Below are 19,239 nucleotides of genomic sequence, written 5' to 3' on the forward strand. Positions count from 1 at the left end.
GCTTCCGTGCCTGCCACATTTGCACTGCGTGTTTGCACTTGCTGCGGCAGTCTCCACGTGTCTAAGCCGGGCTGGCTTCAGGCTAGCATTTTAAAGCTGGACCACCAATTCGCCCTGAAATCTGACCCTGTGAAGGTATATCAGGAATTTGAGCCTTTCAATCTACTCGCTCGTCTACACGTACGGCAAATCCTAGCTCGTGGCTGACAATCCCAGGCCAGCCCAGAACTTGCAGCGACACCGAGCCAGAGTTGCGGTGTTTGTGTATGCAGGCCGTGTGGACTTGCATTCCGCTCGAACAGCTTATCAACTCCCTATACGTGCGGACTCGGTGAGGCCGCTGGTCAATTGGCGCGATGGTTACGCCCTCAGTGCCTGAGTACGTCTTCGTGGATTAGGCCTCCTCAAGGTCGGTGTCTAATGTGGCTGACCACTCGCTCCAGGATCTACGAAGAAGAGGATCTCTACGCCGCTATCGATGCCCGCACAGAATCTCTGCAGAGTCTACGGGAGCTGGGCCCTCCGGACCTGGTCTACCTCGTAAAACAACCCAAGGCCAATGCGACCCGCCAGGTACGATTACCCTACTCGGTCCTGGATTGTGGTCGTGCAGCTAACTGACGATGGAACAAAGACGGGGGTTTACCATCATGTCACAGGTGTCGATGCTTCATCGTCGGCTAGTCTCGCCGCATATGTCAATACATTGACCTACTCGCCAGTTGATAAATTGAATAAGGTGGTTTCTGGAATCTATTGGTTGGAAGCTCCACCATAAACCCCGTTCGACTTGATTGTCTGACATTTGTTGATGCCTAGTTGCTATAATGCCTTTTCTCACTTGGACATGCGCGTAGAGGTCAAGATCCCCGGGAGCCTCGAGAGCTATTGTATTGACGAACGAGGAGATAAAAGAGTTGCAAACGAAGCTCTTTGGCTCGAGACATTTCTCTGTGCCGTGCTCAGATCTTACACATATGCCGATGATGGGACTGGCGATGCGATCAAGAAAATTGTCGGTGTGCGCAGGTTCAACCCAGTGACAAATACTGAGATGGAACACAAATTCCTTGACGCAGCGGAGAAATTATTTTTCATGGGTAAGAGCAATGGTAATCGATAGTTGGTATGAAACTAAAGAAACGTCCAGGACGACAGCTTAGTTCGGACCCCGAGACGCAAGTTCCAAACACCGTTGCCAATCATTTGACTTCCTGTCTCCTTAAATACATACATACAACTGGTCGGTACGCATCCGGCATAAACCTTTTCGAAAAGCTGCGAACAAAGGATGTGGAGGTATCTTCGCTTTTGGCGCGGGTCATGATCTCTGCAGACGAGGAAGTCCAGGCAGTGCGACTCATGCATGATGCATTGCAGGATGTGCCCATGGATTATGCGCTGCTTGATTGTCAGGCAGCCTTCTGTATGAGCAAAGGAGAAGGGGAGTTAGCCCTAGAGTGTGCTAAACGAAGCGTTACAGCAGCGCCGAGCGAATTCAGCACATGGGCTCGGCTAGCTGAAGTATATATCTTCCTCGAACAATGGGATCTGGCTCTATTGACTCTGAATTCGTGTCCGATGTTCACATATCAAGACAAGGATGTCCCACGGATGCCGCCGCCTTCCCGAGTGCTACTTCCAATTCTTCCAGAGAGTGTCCTGGACGAGATTGATGAAGGACAACCCAAACAAGGAGACCCTCACGATTTTGTCCATCCATCTCTCCGAAAATTGCATGCGACAGCATACCAAGGCACGTTTATGAAAGCCTACGACCTCCTCACCAAGATTGCGGCGGCTATCGGATGGGACCAGCTTTTGAAGATTCGTAGCGAAGTGTTTGTCATGGAGGAGGAGTATCGGGTAGAACGTCAACATACACCCAAGACCGGACACTCACACAACGCCAGCACGGTAGCGCTCAATCCGCCAAGTCCTAACCCGGAGACCAACGGTCATAGTACCGAGGCCGAAGAGGATGAAGACGAGGGAAAAGAAGATGGCACTGCAGCGAACGGAGAGGCCCAGAGCAAAGCAGCAGAAGGCCCTACGATCGAAAAGCCTGAGCAAACCGTTGCATCCGAAACAGTCAAGTCAGGGAACGACGACGTAAGTACTGGCCAAGTATTATCATAGTTGGAGGGACTTGCTGACATTTCACGCAGCCGGACCCATCTCATTCCAATTACACGCAATTTCAGAACAAGCGACTTTGTGAACGGTGGTTAGATAATCTCTTCATGGTGCTCTACGAAGATCTGCGGATCTACACCATCTGGCGATCCGAGATGGCTCACTCACGCCATCAATCGCTCGAGTATAAGAAGACGGCGACGGAGTGGGAGATTCTGGGCGAGCTTGCCGACCGACTGCATCACTTTGACGAGGCAATTGAAGCTTATCGGCAATGTCTGTCGATACGATTCTCCCCCAAAGCGATGCGCGGGATCCTGAAGCTGTACGAGAAGCAGGGTGATACACGCGGAATGCTCAATGCATTGATCCGATTGATTGCTTGGCAGTACCGATGGTACTCCGAGGTAGGTGTTTTTTTTTCTTTTTTTTCTCCCTCTTCCAAGTCATTTACTGATGGTGATCTTTGTTAGTTCTCGCCCGAGCTGTTATTTTCGGTGCGCAAGCTCATTGAAGACGAAGGCGCGGTCAAAGTTCGCAGTATTGTGCAAGCGACGAACCTGCCACAGCCAGTGCTCGATTTAACGCACCACTATTGCCAGGTTTGTGCCACATTCCGGAGCACTGGCAGCGATGTATGATCCGCGGTTGGCGTAGGTAGAGCGTATGGCAATTTATAGCATAATCATCGTATTTTTCTCTATTTGTTTTACATTTTTTCATTTACCTTGCACCCTACTTGTGACAGGATCATTCAGACGATTAGTTTTCATGTTGTCAACGTCTCTTCGCGACTCAAGCTCGTTACTGTCACTACGGGATCTGATACCACAGAATAGTATGTAATTAGCTATAAATGACGCATAATTGCATGTAGAACCTGGAATACCATAGCGTACACTGCGTACACTACGTACACAGCAGGAAGCCGGAGATAGGGAGCCGGCAGTAGTATGAGACAATATGAGGATGCCATCAGCGAATCAGGTCATAATACGACTATCTCCACCACGGCGACCGAGGGGTAATTAATTACCTATTGCAAATTGATGACAATAACAATAATAAATAGATAAAGCGACAAAGAATAAACAACGCACCCAGCAGCAATCATAATGCAGTCGTAATACTCCGGGCGACGATGGCACGAATGGCAGGATTGACACACGCACGTCCGCACGGGCCACGCACGCGACATCGATCGCCCGGCGGCACCCACCGCGTGTGTCGCATGTGATTGGGCGGCGCGCCGTAATTGTGTCATCGACAGCTTATGGCCACTGCGGGCGCGAGCTTCGGACGACGGCCCTGCAGGCTGAGCGGGTCTGCCCCCCTCTCGTCGCGCTCTCCACAGAAGCTCGTCCGTCCAGCTCCAGCGTCCTCTGCTTACTCTCCAACAACCACCGGTCGACCGATCACGATGTGAGCTGCGGCCTGCCTTGCCTGTGACTGAAGGGAAGCTCTCTCCTCCCTTCCTCTGTCCAGGTTCCAGATTGCTTGCTCTACTCCACCCAGCCTCACCAGCTCGCCCCAGCCCGGTGCCCGCCCATTCCATTCCCTTCTCTGCCACCTCCAACCCCCCCCCCCTTTCGCTTCCCTTTCCCTTCGCCTCCCTCCCTCCCTGCTTTCGCTCGCCTGCCTTCTATCTGGTCCCAGCCTTGCCTGACTCGAGCTAGGCTCCTCGGCTACCAGGCTAAGCTGGCCCTTTCAGTCGGCGCTGCTGACTCCCCCCGGCGCGGCCACTACCATTACTACTCTATTACTATTATACTTGCTCCCTCCCACTCCCTCCTCCCTCACCCTTCCTCTCACATCTCCTCTCACATCTCCTCTCACATCTCCTCTCAACCCTCCTGTCTCCGGTCTGCATCTGTCTCTGACCGCGGGACTCCCTCATTATAATTGACCCAGTCTCTGTCCTGCGTCATCCGTCCCTCACTCTATATCACAATCTCATCCATCCACATTAGCCATGTCTACCCGCAAGAGGAAGCAAGAGGCCGAGGACGACGAGGAAGAACTCCAGGCTCTTCCCAGTGACGAAAGCGAAGAGGAAGAAGAGTAAGACATTCCTTTTCTTTCATGCATTGCCTATTCGTCGTTATTTTCTTTGTGCCCGTGTTGCGCCGCTCTGTCTCGGCGTGCAAGACCTTGTCGCGTACCAAGCGCGACCGGGCACAATGAATCCATTGTCTGCGTGGATTCACACCTGCAACATCTATGAAGCTACTTCGAGAAACCACCTCGTGCTTATCATCCTCCGCAGATACCAATCCTCAGACGCTGAAGGCTACGACTACGACGAGGAAGGCAGCGAGGAAGAGGAGGAAGAGGAAGAAGACGAGGGTGAGGACGAGGAGCCTGAAAAGGGTAAGTTGCGCTCTCGCTCTCGCTTTATGCCACAAAGCAAACCCATTAACACGTCTCCAGCGCCCGCCTCCAAAAAGCGCAAGACAGCCCACGATGCGGTCGAGGGTGAAAACGGCGCCGGCGGAGAGGATGACGAGGAGGAGGAAGACGAGGACGCAGACAAGACTGCCGACAAGTCTGGTCCTGCTGCTGCCGCGGCGAAGCACAAGGGCGGCGCCGTGCCCAAGGAGGACGACCTGGCCGAGGCCGAGGGCGAGGACGAGGACGAGGATGAGGAGTGATTTTCTTTCTGCTCAGACCAAAGTCTACGTGGTGTTTTGACGCGTCTGGATGGGATTAAAAGTGGCCCTGGATATTTTCCTGATTAGGAACCAGGATACAATTTCGGATAGATCTAGTATATCATCTCATCACCTATGATCCACGTCCTTGTAGCGTAATATATATACTCGTAGTACTTACGTATTAGCTTGAGTAGATTATGAATGTTAATTTTTAATTCAAATTTTCGCTTTGCCATTATTGGGGATAATATCCAATTGATCTTATTCTATCAATTGAGATACATATTATTACATATATATACTTCCTATAAATAGATGAAGTGAATGGACATCTCATTAAACGTACACTACATGCCAGCTCATCGCTAATAGCAAACCAGAAAAATAACCAAATTATGAATCCCATCATGATACTAAGATGATAGATCATTGCATGAAAAACTCAAATCCAGGCATGCTAGGATCCATCAAATGCTCGTCCAGGCCAAACCCATATGTCCCCACCATATCATAGATCAGATCAGGCGGCGGGAACCCCTGAGCCATAGCGTTGGCGCCGCCGGGGATGGAGCGACGTGATCTCCCGCCAGGTGCTGCGGTTGATGTGGACGGGTCGAGAGGGTTAGGGTTGCTGTTGTTATTGTTGAGGTTTGGATTGGGATTGTTGTGTTGATCGTGTCCATTTGCTGCGCCATCCATCGACGTTCCTGTTCCTGGTTGATTCGCGTACCATCCTTCCCAGGCATTAAATCGATCGAGCATCTTGCTCAATCCCCGCGCAATATGGCGTGTGAGGTGGCGATCGCCCGCGCTGACGCAGGTCATGAGTTCGATCACGCGCTCGACCGTGTGCCGGACCTGGCGACCGTCGATATTCAGATACGCCGAGTTCCAGTTCACGGCGACTTTGAGCAGGAAAACGGCAGAGAAGGTAACCATGGTGTGAGTGAATATGGGGACGCCGACGATTGCGTCGGGGACGTCTTGCTCCTCGAGCACCATATTCAGACATGCCATGGCCGCGGAAATGGCACTGTTGACGCATTCTTTGCGGTCCATGGAAAATACGGGGCTTTTGGTGGGCGACAGAGCGCGGAGAGCGAGAGAGTTGACTTGGAATTTAGCAAATAAAAAATGCAAGACAACGCCTTTGGACGGGTAAGTGCGAACATACGGGCTATCGGCTATAACTAAAAGTTAGTTGTTGTTGTTTCTTGTCAGATAGTAGCAAAATACCTGATCGCGGTTGCCAGAGAAGCCGCCATTGATCGACTGCGACGTTGTACACCCGTAACTGGCCAAAGTCTTCTTCAGTTAGAGGCTGCTCTACGTCGGATCCAAAAGTTCGGTATGCTTCGGTCAGGATCACGAAGAGAGCAACCTGTGCCATCAATCGGATGTCTCCTGGTACAACATGGCGAGACTGCAGAAAAACTTCGTGGTTTTTGATAGCCGCGTCCTCATGGATCACGGGAGGTCGCCCGTAGGCAATGCTGAAGTGATGATCACATACGTAGAGTAGATACCACAGCTGTGCTCGTTCGTATTCGTACCGATCTCCATGTCCACGAGTCATTTTGTGAAAACTCTGATGAAGACCCATTTCCGTAGCGATTCGTACAGCATGGCCCGAAAGCTTCCAGCTCAGATCGGACAACCAGAATGCACCGGCACATAACCCCCGAATATCATCCAATGTATGAGACCTGGTAAGTGCCATGCTGGATACTAAGGCGACGTATTCATTGTAGCACGTGTTGAGCGTTTCTGTGCGGTTGGGGATGTGCAACGCAGCCACGGTCAGAACGGCAGTCAGCAAAAGAGTCGATGCGCGTCGAACCGATGTCAAATCTCTATGAGGCACGACAATGCCACCCCATAGTAGTTGATTCATCGTCCGACTAAAATATGCAAACAGCTCCTCCGCCTCGTGCAACGATACATATCCCCGAGAAATAAAGTCTTCCTCCAGCAACGTTGACTTGGGCTTTTCCACGTGGCTATTTCCGAAATTCCGCAGCTTGGTGACTTCATATAAACTACGCATAGGCGCTGACACGAGCTCAGGATCCTCGGTATTCGGGTCCTGTGAATTCTCTCGTGTCATGGCTTGAGCACTGATGGTTGTACCAGAAGCTACCGTCGGGACATTCAGGTGTCGGTCCTGCGACACCTGGTGGGTATGTGACACAGATGGGCTGCGGCCAACACTGCCATCTGACGAGGGGAAGCTGGAGAGATCTGGAAGGCTATTTTGACGAAGGAGGTGTGATACAGCAGCTTGGAGCTGCTGTATTGTGGCGGTTGCTTGGGATTTCCATCTACTCACAATTAGCCGCATTGACTCCACAGGTCATGTCCATACTGACGCCAAATCATCGTCCACAAACTTTTGCGAAAAGTCGTTGACGACGCATTTGATCCCACTGCGTAGACATTTGGTGCAGCTCGTTTCGCCGGGCTTCACCTCGCACTTGATTTTGTGCCGCTTGCACTCTGCGCCTGCAACACAGGTGTGGTCAGCGTCATCCACCTCGACTCTACAGCGCCGGATCCTACATACATGCACGCGCTTTCGACACCCTCGGCACCGAGCCCGATACCGATGCCTTTGTGTCAGTGTCGCCCGCATCGTCGTCTTTTCGCGGCGTGTCGAGCCCAGCCTCGAGGGCGGAACGTTTCAGCGGCGTCACATTCGACATGGCCGTATTATTGGGAGAATCAAATCGCACCATGCCGTGGATGACCTCGGAGATAGCCCGTGCCAGCGCAGGCTGGTCGAGTTGTGCGTAATATTAAATTGCGTCGTGCCTGTAGTCATGAGCTGTTGTAAGTTGTAATCCTAGCAACTACCCCAGACCGGCCTTCATTCCGCCGTTTAGCGCCGCGGTGGATCGCCGACGCCCGCCAGTCACATGCACGGCGCAGCCCTACCTCGTACTTGCGCTTCTTCGATCAACAGTATCTATCGATCCTGACTGTATGCAGATGCTGTTGATGTTTCCTGCATTCTATCTTCGTCCTTCAGCACTCAGGCAGATACATGGCGTTGTTGAGATACGCCGTCAGACAACCGCCGCCTCACTGTATCCCAGGTACAAAAGATAAAGATGCCCATAGTCATTAATAATCTGTTGTTCAAATATTCCTCCTAATGTAGGATACGCCAGATGCAACGGGTCCAGAAAAGCTAGACTCCTATTAACCACAGACAAATACTATTAATGATCGCAGTCGACCCTGCTCAAGCGACCGGAGCAACTCCGAGGCTCGGGCGGGCTCTCCCGATGCAAATAGTGGGGTGGATGTGTCTATTTAAAATGGCCTGGCTGTCTGAGATTTGACAGCTGGCCATTCCAAGGTCTGATCATTGGACCTCGAGGCCTGAACATGCATGTCCTCATCACCGGTGCTGCCGGTTTTATCGGCCAGCTTCTCGCAAAAGAATTACTTAATGACGCCTCCTACAAGGTCATTCTCACAGATCTAGTCGACCCTCCCATTCCTACTGGCGTCAAATACCCTGGAAATGCGAAAGCCGTCACTGCAGATCTCGTTGAGGGCGGTTTGGAAGCTCTGGTTGATTCCACACTAGACGCCGTCTATGCCTTTCACGGAGTCATGTCTTCGGGCTCAGAAGCAAATTTTGAGCTTGGCATGAGGGTAAATGTCGATGCAACTCGTGCTTTGCTCGAGACGCTACGCAAGAAGTGCCCTGGCGTACGCGTCATTTACTCCTCCAGTCAAGCTGTATATGGCCAGCCATTGCCCAAACTTGTAACCGATGATGTTATACCCACGCCCGAGTCGTCTTACGGCGCCGAGAAATTTATTTGCGAGGCATTGATCAATGATTATACACGCAGAGGATTTATCACGGGATTTACATTAAGGTTTCCTACGATTTCTGTGCGTCCTGGGAAACCTACTGCAGCTGCCTCTTCATTCCTGTCTGGCATGATACGAGAGCCTCTCAACGGGCAAGAAGCATTAATTCCTCTCGAGGATCGATCATTCAAGTCATGGCTTTGCTCGCCGCGAACGCTATTACACAACCTGATTGTCACGCTTTCCTTGCCGGCAGACTCCCTTCCGTTGCATATTCGTCAAATCAACATTCCGGGGATCTGTGTGACGATTCAGGAAATGATGGACGCATTAGAGAAAGTAGGAGGTAAGGACAAACTCGCATTGCTCAAGGAACAGGAAGATCCAGTTGTGAAAAAAATTGTGCACTCGTGGCCTACAAGATTTGACAATAGTCAGGCTATTAGGTTGGGCTTCAAGAGGGACGAATCTTTTGAGCAAGCAGTTAGGGATTTTAAGGATAGTTTGGACAATAATGATACCTAGTCTTATATAAACTACAGATTCCTATTGTAATTCTCGTTCAAGATCCCTAAGGGTTGCTGTAGCAATTTTATCCAACGTCAAAATAATTGGTTTAATAATCCACCCTTCTCTTCGTAGTAATTGCTGATGTTAGAATTCGTAGAAATGGAAGTAAAACGCCCTTGCATCCATTGATGTAGTTTCGTTTTTTGAAATGTTAACTTGATCAGTTGAAAGGATGCATCGATATATACACAGCTCTTTTTGGATCGACACACTACATTTCTTTCAGCGTTGACAATATTGAAACGAACGAAGTCAATTATTCTTGACATATCCTTGATATTTGGTACCAAGAAATGTATACAACTACAAAACCAACAAATTATTACCAATAGTATCAATATCTAACCGCTAAATGAGCGTTGACTAGACCACGTGATCTCCCGTTCTAGCGTGTCCGGATGTCGCGAAAGTACGCGTAGGTCTTCAACGACACTGCAATCATTTGCTAGAACTGGTCTAGCATCTCCTTTAATGATTAAAATAAAATAATGAGAGGTGGCTCCTCTGCTGGAAACGGCGATGGCAGAAAATTGCGCCAACCCACTGCTGCTGGGTTGGATCAAAGAATGGTTGGAGCAAGCCAGAGAGCGGAATTCGAAGGGATTCACAGTGTGAGATCCAGATCGACGGCTACTTTTCATGGCAAATACTGACCATTGTCCTTATAGATATAAAAAAGCCTACGAGTCTATGAAGGCCTGCCCGCTAGCATTCAACCACCCATCGGAAGCAATTCAATTAAACGGTTTGGGCCCGAAGCTCTGCGATCGCCTTACCGAAAAGCTGAAAGAATACTGTGACCAAAATGGCTTACCAATGCCAGAACCACCAAATAAAGATCGTGGTGAGAAACGCCCGTCTGGCGATGATCTACCAGGCGCTGCCGACCAACCAACTAAGAAGACTCGGAAAGCCAAGCCGTACGTTCCAGCTCTGCGATCTGGTGCATATGCATTGATCTGGGGACTTTCGACGTTGAATGAAAACTCGTCGCAAAGCATGACCAAGGCTCAACTCATTGACGTTGCTCAGCCGTACTCAGACACGTCTTTCACGGCTCCGAGTGATCCAACTAAATTCTATACTGCTTGGAATGCGATGAAAACACTGGTACAAAAGGAGCTGGTGTATGAACACGGGCGGCCTCTTAGAAAATATGCTCTTACAGAAGAAGGCTGGGATTGTGCAAAGAGAATCAGGAAGGCAAGCGGTACTGAGGCGCACTCAAAGGATCAAGTGGTAAGCTGATTGATTTCGAATGGAATTTACTATAATCTAATTTACATAGGCACTGAACTCGAATGCAACCACTACAGAACTACATCGACCGGTCCAGACAAAGGAGACAACTGCTTCGTCCCGAACAAACCGACGTGGTTTTGAATTCGACGATTCTGATATTGAAGTACTAGATGATATTGGGCCAGCATCAGTCAGACCTAGGGCGACAACTGAACGACCAGTAACCCTAAATAAAGAGCCAACAGGATCTATTGTCCTGCCGCCAGGAGGATTCACCATAGAACTTTTACTAGACTCTCGCGAGGTACGGGCAAAAAACGATCGTGACTATATTGCGAAAGAACTCGAAACAAAAGGTATCACCCCTCACGTCCGAGCCCTTGAACTTGGCGACGTAATGTGGGTTGCCAAATGCAAAGATCCTAGCTATTTAGCACAGTATGGTGAGGAAGGTGACGAAATCATGTTGGACTGGATTATCGAACGAAAACGACTGGACGACTTGATCGGATCCATCAAAGACGGACGATTTCACGAACAGAAATTCCGACTTCGTCGTTCAGGAATTAAGAACGTCGTCTATCTCGTCGAGGAGTTTGCTGTATCCCACTCTTCGAACGGCGCACAAGCACCAAATTATCAAGATGCTGTTGCATCGGCGATTGCATCGACACAAGTCGTCAATGGTTATTTTGTCAAAAAGACTAGAAACCTCGATGATACTATTCGCTATCTTGCACGTATGACTTTTCTCCTGCGGAAAATGTATGAACCTACCACGCTATCGTCGAGTCAAATTAGCAGCAGCGCAGTCAAGAGCGCATCGGTGGCACTCATTCCTAGCTTCCATCTATCCTCTTCAGACTCCTACCTCACGATAATACGAAAATTACGCGCCGAAGACCCTTGTGAAAACACAACATATGGAGTCACATTTTCATCATTCTGTGCCTTGACCTCCAAATCCGATATTCTCACCCTGCGTGACCTATTTTTGAAAATGCTGATGTGCACAAGAGGTATCTCGGGCGACAAAGCCCTTGAAATACAACGCCACTGGCACACTCCACGCGAATTCATCGAAGCGCTTGAAACTGCAGAGCGAGAAGCTACTATCCGAGGCGATAATGCGATGAAAGCTATGGAGAAGATGATAACGGATAAGATGGGGAGTCTGATCCCAAAGAGGAAAGTTGCTGGTGTGCTTGCCAAAAAGGTAGCTGAGATATGGGGCGAAGGTGGGTAGACCATTAAAGTATACGACTACATGTTGATGTACGACCTATTCCCCAATATCATGCCGCTTCTAATGAACATAAGCTTCTACCTCCAAGAATCATGAATGATTTCGCTCCAAAACCATTGTCTAAAATTTAGCCCCCAGATGACTCCCCCCCCCCCCCCCCCCCCCAAACAAAGCCTCGCGCCCATATAAGGGGGTTGGGCCAAGAATAGCATTGCTGGTTAGTTAAAGTTTGACAGCTCGGCGCTAAATGGGGCGGGAGGTGGGATCTTAGGGCTTCTCTACAAGTCCCACTAGCACTTAGGCCGCAACCCAGAGCTGGGTTAATCAAACTACGACAGAATTGTGAATATTTACAATCCCTGGGAGATACGTACTGGGTACAAATTAATTGACTAGGGCTTACTTAATTTAGTGATGAATATACATAAGATATTCTATAGTCCACTCGCAAACTCATCCAACAACTTGAATAGCTTTGCAGGCTTCTCCAATGGAACCCAATGGCTACATTGAAGCTGCTCAACGCGGCCATTAGTCAAATACTTCTGCGCCGCCGGTTTCTGGAATTCAGGATGGCAGACATAATCATACTCGGCTGTGATCACTAATGCCGGGAAGTCGAGAGTCTTACTCTCATCGGTTTCGAATTTTGAATAAAACGGTTCGTCAACACCACGTATACAAGATTTGTACCAGCTCAGAGGTCCTGTATACCCTCCCTTTTGAAATATGCGAATGTGTGTGTCTCTCTCCTCTTGACTGAGCCAAGAGGGTGGAGGTGCAACCTTCGCACTACTAACCTAAGCCTTGGCTGCACCAACCGGGCCCATAATGGTCTTCCAATCCTCGGCTGTGGTGGAATAGAGCAGTGAGTTTAATGAATCTGGGGCGGCATTCGGTATACTGCCTGCAGTATTCTCGTTGAAAAAGTACCAATACCCGAAATTCGTATATCCGAGCACCTTTTCGCCAATGGAGTTGGCAGCGTCGATGTCCATACGTCCTGGAGGAAAATAGCCAACTGCGAGGAACACAACCGCAGAGAACAGAGTAGGGTGAGCAACTGCTGCGGTGGATAGTAGACATGAGCCCCTAGGCAGCAGTTCAAGTCAATACTTTTTTTTATTTATAGTAAGAGGCAGAGAGACTTACCAGTAAATGTCCAACGCCAATCACATGATTCAAACCTTCATGGCGGACTAGCTCGACGAGATGATCAGCGATACGCTTAAAGAGTAATCTGTATAGTCCTTTGATTTATCAGAGTCGCCATATCCCAGCAGGTCCGGGGCGATGACTCCGTACCCATGCTCCGTCAACATTGGGACAATGTGGCGCCAGTCATAGCTAGAGCTAGGGAACCCATGAAGAAGCAGGAAGGTTGGCTTGTGGTCCGCTGGAACCCGAATGTAGGCGTAAGTCGTGCCATCTGACAATGTGGCTTTGTTGCTGATGGAGGGAAAGATCTGGACAGCCATGGTGGTGAGCAGATATTAAACACTAGTCCGAGACTTTGGAATCACTTAATCTTTACTTAAGAAACCGTCACTGTTTCTTTCAAACGACATATATAGTCTTATGAAACGAGCCCCGCGATCGGTAAGAATTTCGGAGAGTAAACAGACGGAGGGTTCTTTGTGACCCCCTGACTCGTTCGCTGGTGAAATACGTTACCCTTTTATATAGGCTGACAAGATAAGACCGATAAGCGCGCCTATTGTGCGCTCGCCCCTGTTTTACCAACATATATATACGTCTCAGGAACAAACCCTAAACTGTTTAACTGATATTCTGTTCCTCCGTGTGCATTAAGCTGAGGTATTTTTACCGCACGTTTTATTTTCCAATTCCCCCTGATTATACTGAGCAGTGATTTGAGTATACCAAAATCAAGATGAAGCAAGAAAATTGCTTCGATGTTCGAGGCCAAGTAACTACATCACAGACGAATAATGATTATTGCTGATCGCAGAAGTCTATAGCTGTTGCCGGGGGGTCCAGGGGTCTTGGTCGCGAGCTGGCGCTGCATTTAATTGACCAAGGTGCATCCTCCGCTTCTATATATTGATAAGCACGAGCAAACACTGATCAAGAAAGGTGCAAATGTCAACATAATAGCTCGAACGCAGAAGCCGCTGGACGACACGCAAAAGGAAATGCAGGCTCGTGTGAAAAAATCAGACCAGGTTGCCAGCTCTACAGCACTTGATCTGACGGATGCAGCAAAAGTTAATACCAACTTCAGCCATATTTACACGGCTGACTTAATAATATTGATATAGGTTGAAAACTTCGTTGCGTCGCTTTCCGATACCTCATCGACCCTATTCTGCGTCGCAGGAGGAACTGCAGATGAAGTCGGGTTCTTTGCTGATATCTCGCCAAACGATATCAAGTCATGCCTGGAACGAAATTATTTATCAGCTGCGTTTATTGCGCACGCCTTCTTGAGACGTTGGCTAAAACAACCACCTTCAGAGAACATCACTCGTCATATAATATTCACAGCATCTACAGCAGCATTTGTCGGACTTCCAGGGTATAGCGCATATTGCCCTACGAAAGCTGCAACGCGTGCGTTGGCAGATACACTTCGGCAGGAATTGCTTCTCTACCGGTCTCAACAGGACATTCGAGTCCATTGTACTTTTCCAGGGACAATATACACAGACGCCTTCTTTCAAGAGCAGTTAAGAAAACCTCATCTGTTGAAAGAGCTTGAAGGCTCTGATGAAGATGGTGGTGGCTTACCTGCAGGCAGAGTTGCGGAATTGATACTTTCAGGACTCAAAAAGGGGCATTACTTTATTACTGTGGATAGTGATACAGCGTTGTTACTAAACAACATGCGTGGTCCGAGCCCACGAGATCGCCCTGTCTGGGACTGGTTTCTGGGGTTTGCGGCTTCATTTATGTGGCCATATTATCGCCAGAAATTTGACCGTGAAACTTTCAACTATGGAAAGGAAACACTAAAAACTGAAATGTGACCTGTCAGCATTTTCGTGATACTCATAGGGACGTCTAGGCATTTAGAACATTGATACAACGCCTAGCTCATCACCTAAGTACTCAAGAAACTCTATATGTAGTGGGAGACTGTTGAGATTTTGTGTAACATTAAATTCATCTAAACTGACAAATAAATTACACAATGTAATCGGACACCCCCTCGACCAATTCAAATACATATACCAAATGCCATTTTTACTATCTCAATGATTCAGCATTTTCTTAGGTAATGAAGTCTAAAAAAGATATACATCAAATAACATATTTTAAATAATTGCTAAGAATTTTGTCCATATCTGAATGTTCAACATTCTTAATATCAATTTATTACATTAGAATTAAACAACGTGTCGCTATGCTGAAAATAATTGACATTGTGATCATCTATCACGTCTGTCGTGGATTATAAACTGTTTTTCCTCATTAATCGGTTGAAAAACTCGCGAATAGCTCTGCCCTCAATCCTCAACGCCAGACTGCTGCTCACCACGCTTACACTACTCAATGCCATGGCCAGCGACGCCCACACTGGATCTAGCCTCCAATGTCCGTCGACAGTCATGTGCAAACTACCGTGTTCGATGACGTTGGTTCCGTGGGGAATGGGATAAAACACGCCCGCCGCCACCGGTACCAAGATGAGATTATACACAGCAGCCCAGACGAAATTCATCTTGATTCTGTTGAACACCCGTCTCGAGAGTACAATGAGCTCGAAGATGGTGTTGAGGTTTGAATTTAACAGGATGAAGGAAGACGTGGAGATGGCGACATCTGAGCCAGAGGACATAGCGATGCTAACATCAGAGGCAGCCAGGGCTGGAGAGTCATTTGTGCCGTCACCGACGAAGGCGACAATGGTTTTCTTTTGACCAGGCTGACTTGAATTGGTCGATTGAACTTTGTGTATAAATTCTGCCTTTTGTGCTGGCATCACGTTCGCGACGACATTGGAAGGGGGAATCCCGAGACCAGACGCCACCGCGTGTGCTGTCCTTTCGTTGTCGCCGGTGCACATATAGACGGCAATATTGCATTTTTGAAGTTCGGCGATGACGTGAGATGATTCTGGACGGATGGGATCGGAGGTTGCGAAGACAAGGACAGGCGAAAACTGGGATGAGGACTGGCTCGAAATTTTGCGAAGAAGCAGCACTGCAGTAGATTTTCCCGAGGTCTGATACGTTGATAGAAGGTTGGAGAGAAAGTATGAACCTGATTGTGAGTCTGAATTTTCGCTGGACTTGTCGGAAATAGATTCCACAAGACGCTCATTACCGATGGCGGCTTCGTATGTGATTGTCTCCCCACTTGTAGACAACGTGAAGTTTCCTTTCATACCTTGCCCTGGCAACTCTATGATATCTGAAGACTTCACAGATATACTGGAGCTAGAGCGTGTCTGGCAGAATTCAACAATAGCCCTGGCAATAGGGTGATTGCTAGTCTGTTCTAACTCGTGTGCCAGTTTCCAGGCTACCGCGACCTTTTCTGGATCAGTGTCAAGAACTTCATGTTCAGAGACCTTGAGGCTTCCGCCTTCCGTCAGAGTGCCAGTTTTATCAAAGACAATTGCATCGAGCCGTGTCGCTTCCTGGAATGCTTCACCTCCACCTCTAACGAGAATACCCCTTTGTGCTGCCATCCCAATTCCAACAAAGAGGGCCGTAGGCGCGGCCAGGGCCAAACCACAAGGGCATGCCACGACAAAAACTGCAATGGCGAATTGCAAGCTCCAAAAAGCCCAGCCCCCAAGAGAATCATCAAGATACCCTACAGGAAGAGCACCTGATTGGCCAAGTGATAGCCAGATAACGAAAGTGAGAATGGCGATTAATGTAATGATTGGAACAAAGTAAGCGACAAGGACATCAGCGATGCGCTCCATAGGCGCTCGTTTGCTTTGTCCTTCACGAACGACTTTGATAATCTGATCAAGCATAGAAGTGCCACCCAGTTCCGTCACTCTGACCGAGACTTGCTGACCGACGTTAACTGAGCCTGAATACAGTTGGTCGCCTGTCGTTTTCGAGACTGGTCGCGATTCGCCCGTCAAAGAACTTTCGTCAAATTGGAATTTTCCGGAGCTCACAACCACGCCGTCTGCAGGAGGAGAAGCGCCGTGAGGGATATTGACAATATCTCCAACCTCCAATAAGTCGACGGGAATACGCTGGATTGTATCTGAAGATTCACTCTCCGTGGGACTAGCGCCCAAGTCCGACGATTCCGATTTCATTAATAAGGCCTCATTCGGTCGGAGCCTACCCAAAGCCGACACAGCATCGCCCGTTTTTGATTTACTATATGCCTCCAGGGACCGACCCGCCAGAATGAACAATGTAAGGAAGGTAACAGTATCAAAGTAGGTGGAGAGACTGTGAGTAGAGGATGGCTTCACTACAGCACCAGCTATAAGCACAGCCAACGATGCTAAGTACGCGACTAGAGTACCTGCTGAAATTAGCAGGTTCATGCTTCCAAACCGGTAAAACCGTCGTAAGACCGGCACTTTACTGCCAGGGCGCCATAGAGCCCGAATCTCTTTCATAGCGCGAATATGGAAAACATCTGCCCCATAAAACATCACTGGAGTGGTCATGATTAACATTGCCCATTCCATTCGTGACACGGCTCCGCTCCAGATTGGATCAGACAAGTATTGGCGGATTCGGGTCGTAGAAGGGACGAGAGACGTAAAGACAATGCCAATGAGGAATGTCGGAATAGCGACAATAAACACAAAAAGCAGACGGGAAAGAAAATGTCGTCTTTCACGAAGCTGCATTTCCCTTGAGCGGTCTTCAATAGACGGGGGATGATAGATGCTCGCTTTAAAAGCCGGGCTTGACAAATCGATAGCAGAGACAATTTTTCGTATGGTCAATTTTGGCGTATCGGGTGTGTATGTAACTTTGACGATTGGTATAATCTGAGAAGGACCTTGAACAATATCAATGCTATGGTCGAGTTCGTGGAGAGATTGTAATACTGTCTCAGGGCAGTGATGACAGAACATGCCGTCTACACGGATCATCACAGTGCGGGCCAGAGGCGCTGCCGAAGCCTCTTTTTCGAGAGGATTGCAGTCGATAGGCTTTGATTCGTAGCCAAAATCTTCAATTTCCTCTAGAATCACATCCAGATTATCCTTTCCATCAAACTCCACCTTTGCGCTATTCGAAAGCAGATCCACAACAACATCTTTGACGCAAGAAAGCTCCTGGAGGCCCTGTGTGACTCTTGCAACACATGCACCACAAGTCATGCCACCGATGCTGATGTTTGCAACGTATCGATCGAAAGCAGGAGTATTTTTCAAAAGCTTTGTTTGTTGGGTGACTTTTTCTAGGGAAGCCTCGTAGCCGAGAGACTCGATTTCGTCGCGTACTTTCTCGGCATACGACTGCGTGCCAGTGAAAATGACATTGGCGCTATTAGTCACCAAATTAACGGTGGCATCCTTTACAGGCTCTAGCTGCTTGACGTGGTGAGTAATCGAGTTCACGCAAGAACCGCATGTCATGCCGCCAATACTAAATTGAGCCTCGAATTCTAATGGGTCTGATATGGTGACTTTCTCAACGGTATCAATCGCAGCTTCGAACCCAACACTTTCAACTTCCTCAACCACCTTATCAATGTTCTCTTTTGGACCAGAGTAAGTTAGTGTCGCACTATTTGTTAACAAGGTCACTATGACCTCTTTAACAAAAGGCAACTGCTCTAGGGCATCTGTAACTGTATTGGTGCACGCTGCACATGTCATTCCAGAGATACTGATGCGGGCATCGAACAATTCAGAAAACTGCCGTCCTGGGTTGTCCACCACTACTGAGTCTAATATCGATTTTTCGTCAAGCTCATGGAGTTTTTCTTTCTCTTTCCCGAAAAGCTCCTTTTGACACGCCTCACAATTTTCAATGTGCCTGCTTCGTTGCATTTCATACAACTCTCGTTCGCGCTTGGCCTTGCTGGATGAACCAGCCGAGAACAGCGACGGCATCACATCCTTGGGGTATGTATTCCAGGAAGACGTGTCGACCATATCCAGGACAACGCCAGCCTCGTTCGGGGTAGTTGCCAGCTGGACTTCAAAAGCAGCATCAATCAACATCCGCGCCAGCTGCGAGGCGATGATATCTGGGGTGTGCGTAACACGCACCTCCTGCGTGAGGATCGTGACGTCGACATGTTTGATTGACGGGCAGGAATAGAGCGTCTCCTTGACGAAGGTGACACATGATGCACAGTGGATGTTTGTTGCTAGTAGGACAGTGACACGAGTGCCTGATAGAGCATCGGTCTGTGGCATGTTGAAGTATTTTTGTACGATGTCGAAGTGACGTGTCTAGCTAGATACGGACAATGAATCCGCCACAATGATTGCACTGCACTCCCGAGAGCTCACGGGCGGGATGAAATAGGGCTCAGTGGTAAACGAGACGAGCAAGCTGAAGAGGACATGGCATCGGATGATTTATAGGAGTAGAATACTCTTAATATGGACGAAGGCAAAGCAGGTGCACCTGAGGTCTGCGTGGTTTGTGC

At 48.7% G+C, this 19,239-nt stretch overlaps 8 protein-coding genes across 8 annotated transcripts; 5 read left to right on the forward strand and 3 right to left on the reverse strand.

Moving 5' to 3' along the window:
* Positions 1-50: 50 nt before the first annotated feature.
* On the forward strand, positions 51-3,229 carry BGW36DRAFT_382786 (putative clathrin-coated vesicle protein). Its single transcript, XM_046216590.1, has 7 exons — positions 51-379; positions 444-573; positions 635-759; positions 820-1,100; positions 1,151-2,112; positions 2,169-2,543; positions 2,610-3,229. Exons 1-7 carry the CDS (start codon positions 357-359, stop codon positions 2,775-2,777), a joined length of 2,064 nt encoding a protein of 687 aa, XP_046070638.1. The 5' UTR covers positions 51-356; the 3' UTR covers positions 2,778-3,229.
* Positions 3,230-4,064: 835 nt separating this feature from the next.
* On the forward strand, positions 4,065-4,844 carry BGW36DRAFT_203179 (uncharacterized protein). Its single transcript, XM_046209874.1, has one exon. It carries the CDS (start codon positions 4,317-4,319, stop codon positions 4,785-4,787), a length of 471 nt encoding a protein of 156 aa, XP_046070639.1. The 5' UTR covers positions 4,065-4,316; the 3' UTR covers positions 4,788-4,844.
* Positions 4,845-5,023: 179 nt separating this feature from the next.
* Positions 5,024-7,614, reverse strand: BGW36DRAFT_382792 (putative C6 transcription factor). Its single transcript, XM_046216591.1, has 4 exons — positions 7,354-7,614; positions 7,160-7,292; positions 6,027-7,111; positions 5,024-5,974 (listed from the first exon to the last, which is right to left on the reverse strand). The coding sequence occupies exons 1-4, from the start codon at positions 7,523-7,525 to the stop codon at positions 5,217-5,219; spliced, it is 2,148 nt and encodes a 715-aa protein (XP_046070640.1). The 5' UTR covers positions 7,526-7,614; the 3' UTR covers positions 5,024-5,216.
* Positions 7,615-8,064: 450 nt separating this feature from the next.
* On the forward strand, positions 8,065-9,239 carry BGW36DRAFT_382793 (putative nucleoside-diphosphate-sugar epimerase). Its single transcript, XM_046216592.1, has one exon. It carries the CDS (start codon positions 8,181-8,183, stop codon positions 9,141-9,143), a length of 963 nt encoding a protein of 320 aa, XP_046070641.1. The 5' UTR covers positions 8,065-8,180; the 3' UTR covers positions 9,144-9,239.
* Positions 9,240-9,622: 383 nt separating this feature from the next.
* On the forward strand, positions 9,623-11,829 carry BGW36DRAFT_323272 (putative DNA repair protein Mus81). Its single transcript, XM_046212688.1, has 3 exons — positions 9,623-9,799; positions 9,857-10,427; positions 10,477-11,829. Exons 1-3 carry the CDS (start codon positions 9,708-9,710, stop codon positions 11,674-11,676), a joined length of 1,863 nt encoding a protein of 620 aa, XP_046070642.1. The 5' UTR covers positions 9,623-9,707; the 3' UTR covers positions 11,677-11,829.
* A 281-nt stretch (positions 11,830-12,110) lies between these two features.
* BGW36DRAFT_398717 (Alpha/Beta hydrolase protein) lies at positions 12,111-13,154 on the reverse strand (the record flags this gene model as incomplete). The annotated part of the gene is made up of 4 exons (XM_046218437.1): positions 12,111-12,476; positions 12,498-12,742; positions 12,825-12,879; positions 12,903-13,154. The coding sequence occupies 4 exons, from the start codon at positions 13,152-13,154 to the stop codon at positions 12,111-12,113; spliced, it is 918 nt and encodes a 305-aa protein (XP_046070643.1).
* A 416-nt stretch (positions 13,155-13,570) lies between these two features.
* On the forward strand, positions 13,571-14,666 carry BGW36DRAFT_429380 (putative steroid dehydrogenase; the record flags this gene model as incomplete). Its single annotated transcript, XM_046220682.1, has 4 exons — positions 13,571-13,606; positions 13,652-13,718; positions 13,774-13,904; positions 13,959-14,666. The coding sequence occupies 4 exons, from the start codon at positions 13,571-13,573 to the stop codon at positions 14,664-14,666; spliced, it is 942 nt and encodes a 313-aa protein (XP_046070644.1).
* A 310-nt stretch (positions 14,667-14,976) lies between these two features.
* Positions 14,977-19,231, reverse strand: BGW36DRAFT_382799 (putative copper resistance-associated P-type ATPase). Its single transcript, XM_046216593.1, has one exon. The coding sequence runs from the start codon at positions 19,001-19,003 to the stop codon at positions 15,092-15,094; it is 3,912 nt and encodes a 1,303-aa protein (XP_046070645.1). The 5' UTR covers positions 19,004-19,231; the 3' UTR covers positions 14,977-15,091.
* Between the last annotated feature and the right edge of the window lie 8 nt (positions 19,232-19,239).

This window comes from Talaromyces proteolyticus (assembly GCF_021365285.1).
Source record: "Talaromyces proteolyticus strain PMI_201 chromosome Unknown BGW36scaffold_8, whole genome shotgun sequence".
NCBI classification, from domain to species: Eukaryota; Fungi; Ascomycota; class Eurotiomycetes; order Eurotiales; family Trichocomaceae; genus Talaromyces; species Talaromyces proteolyticus.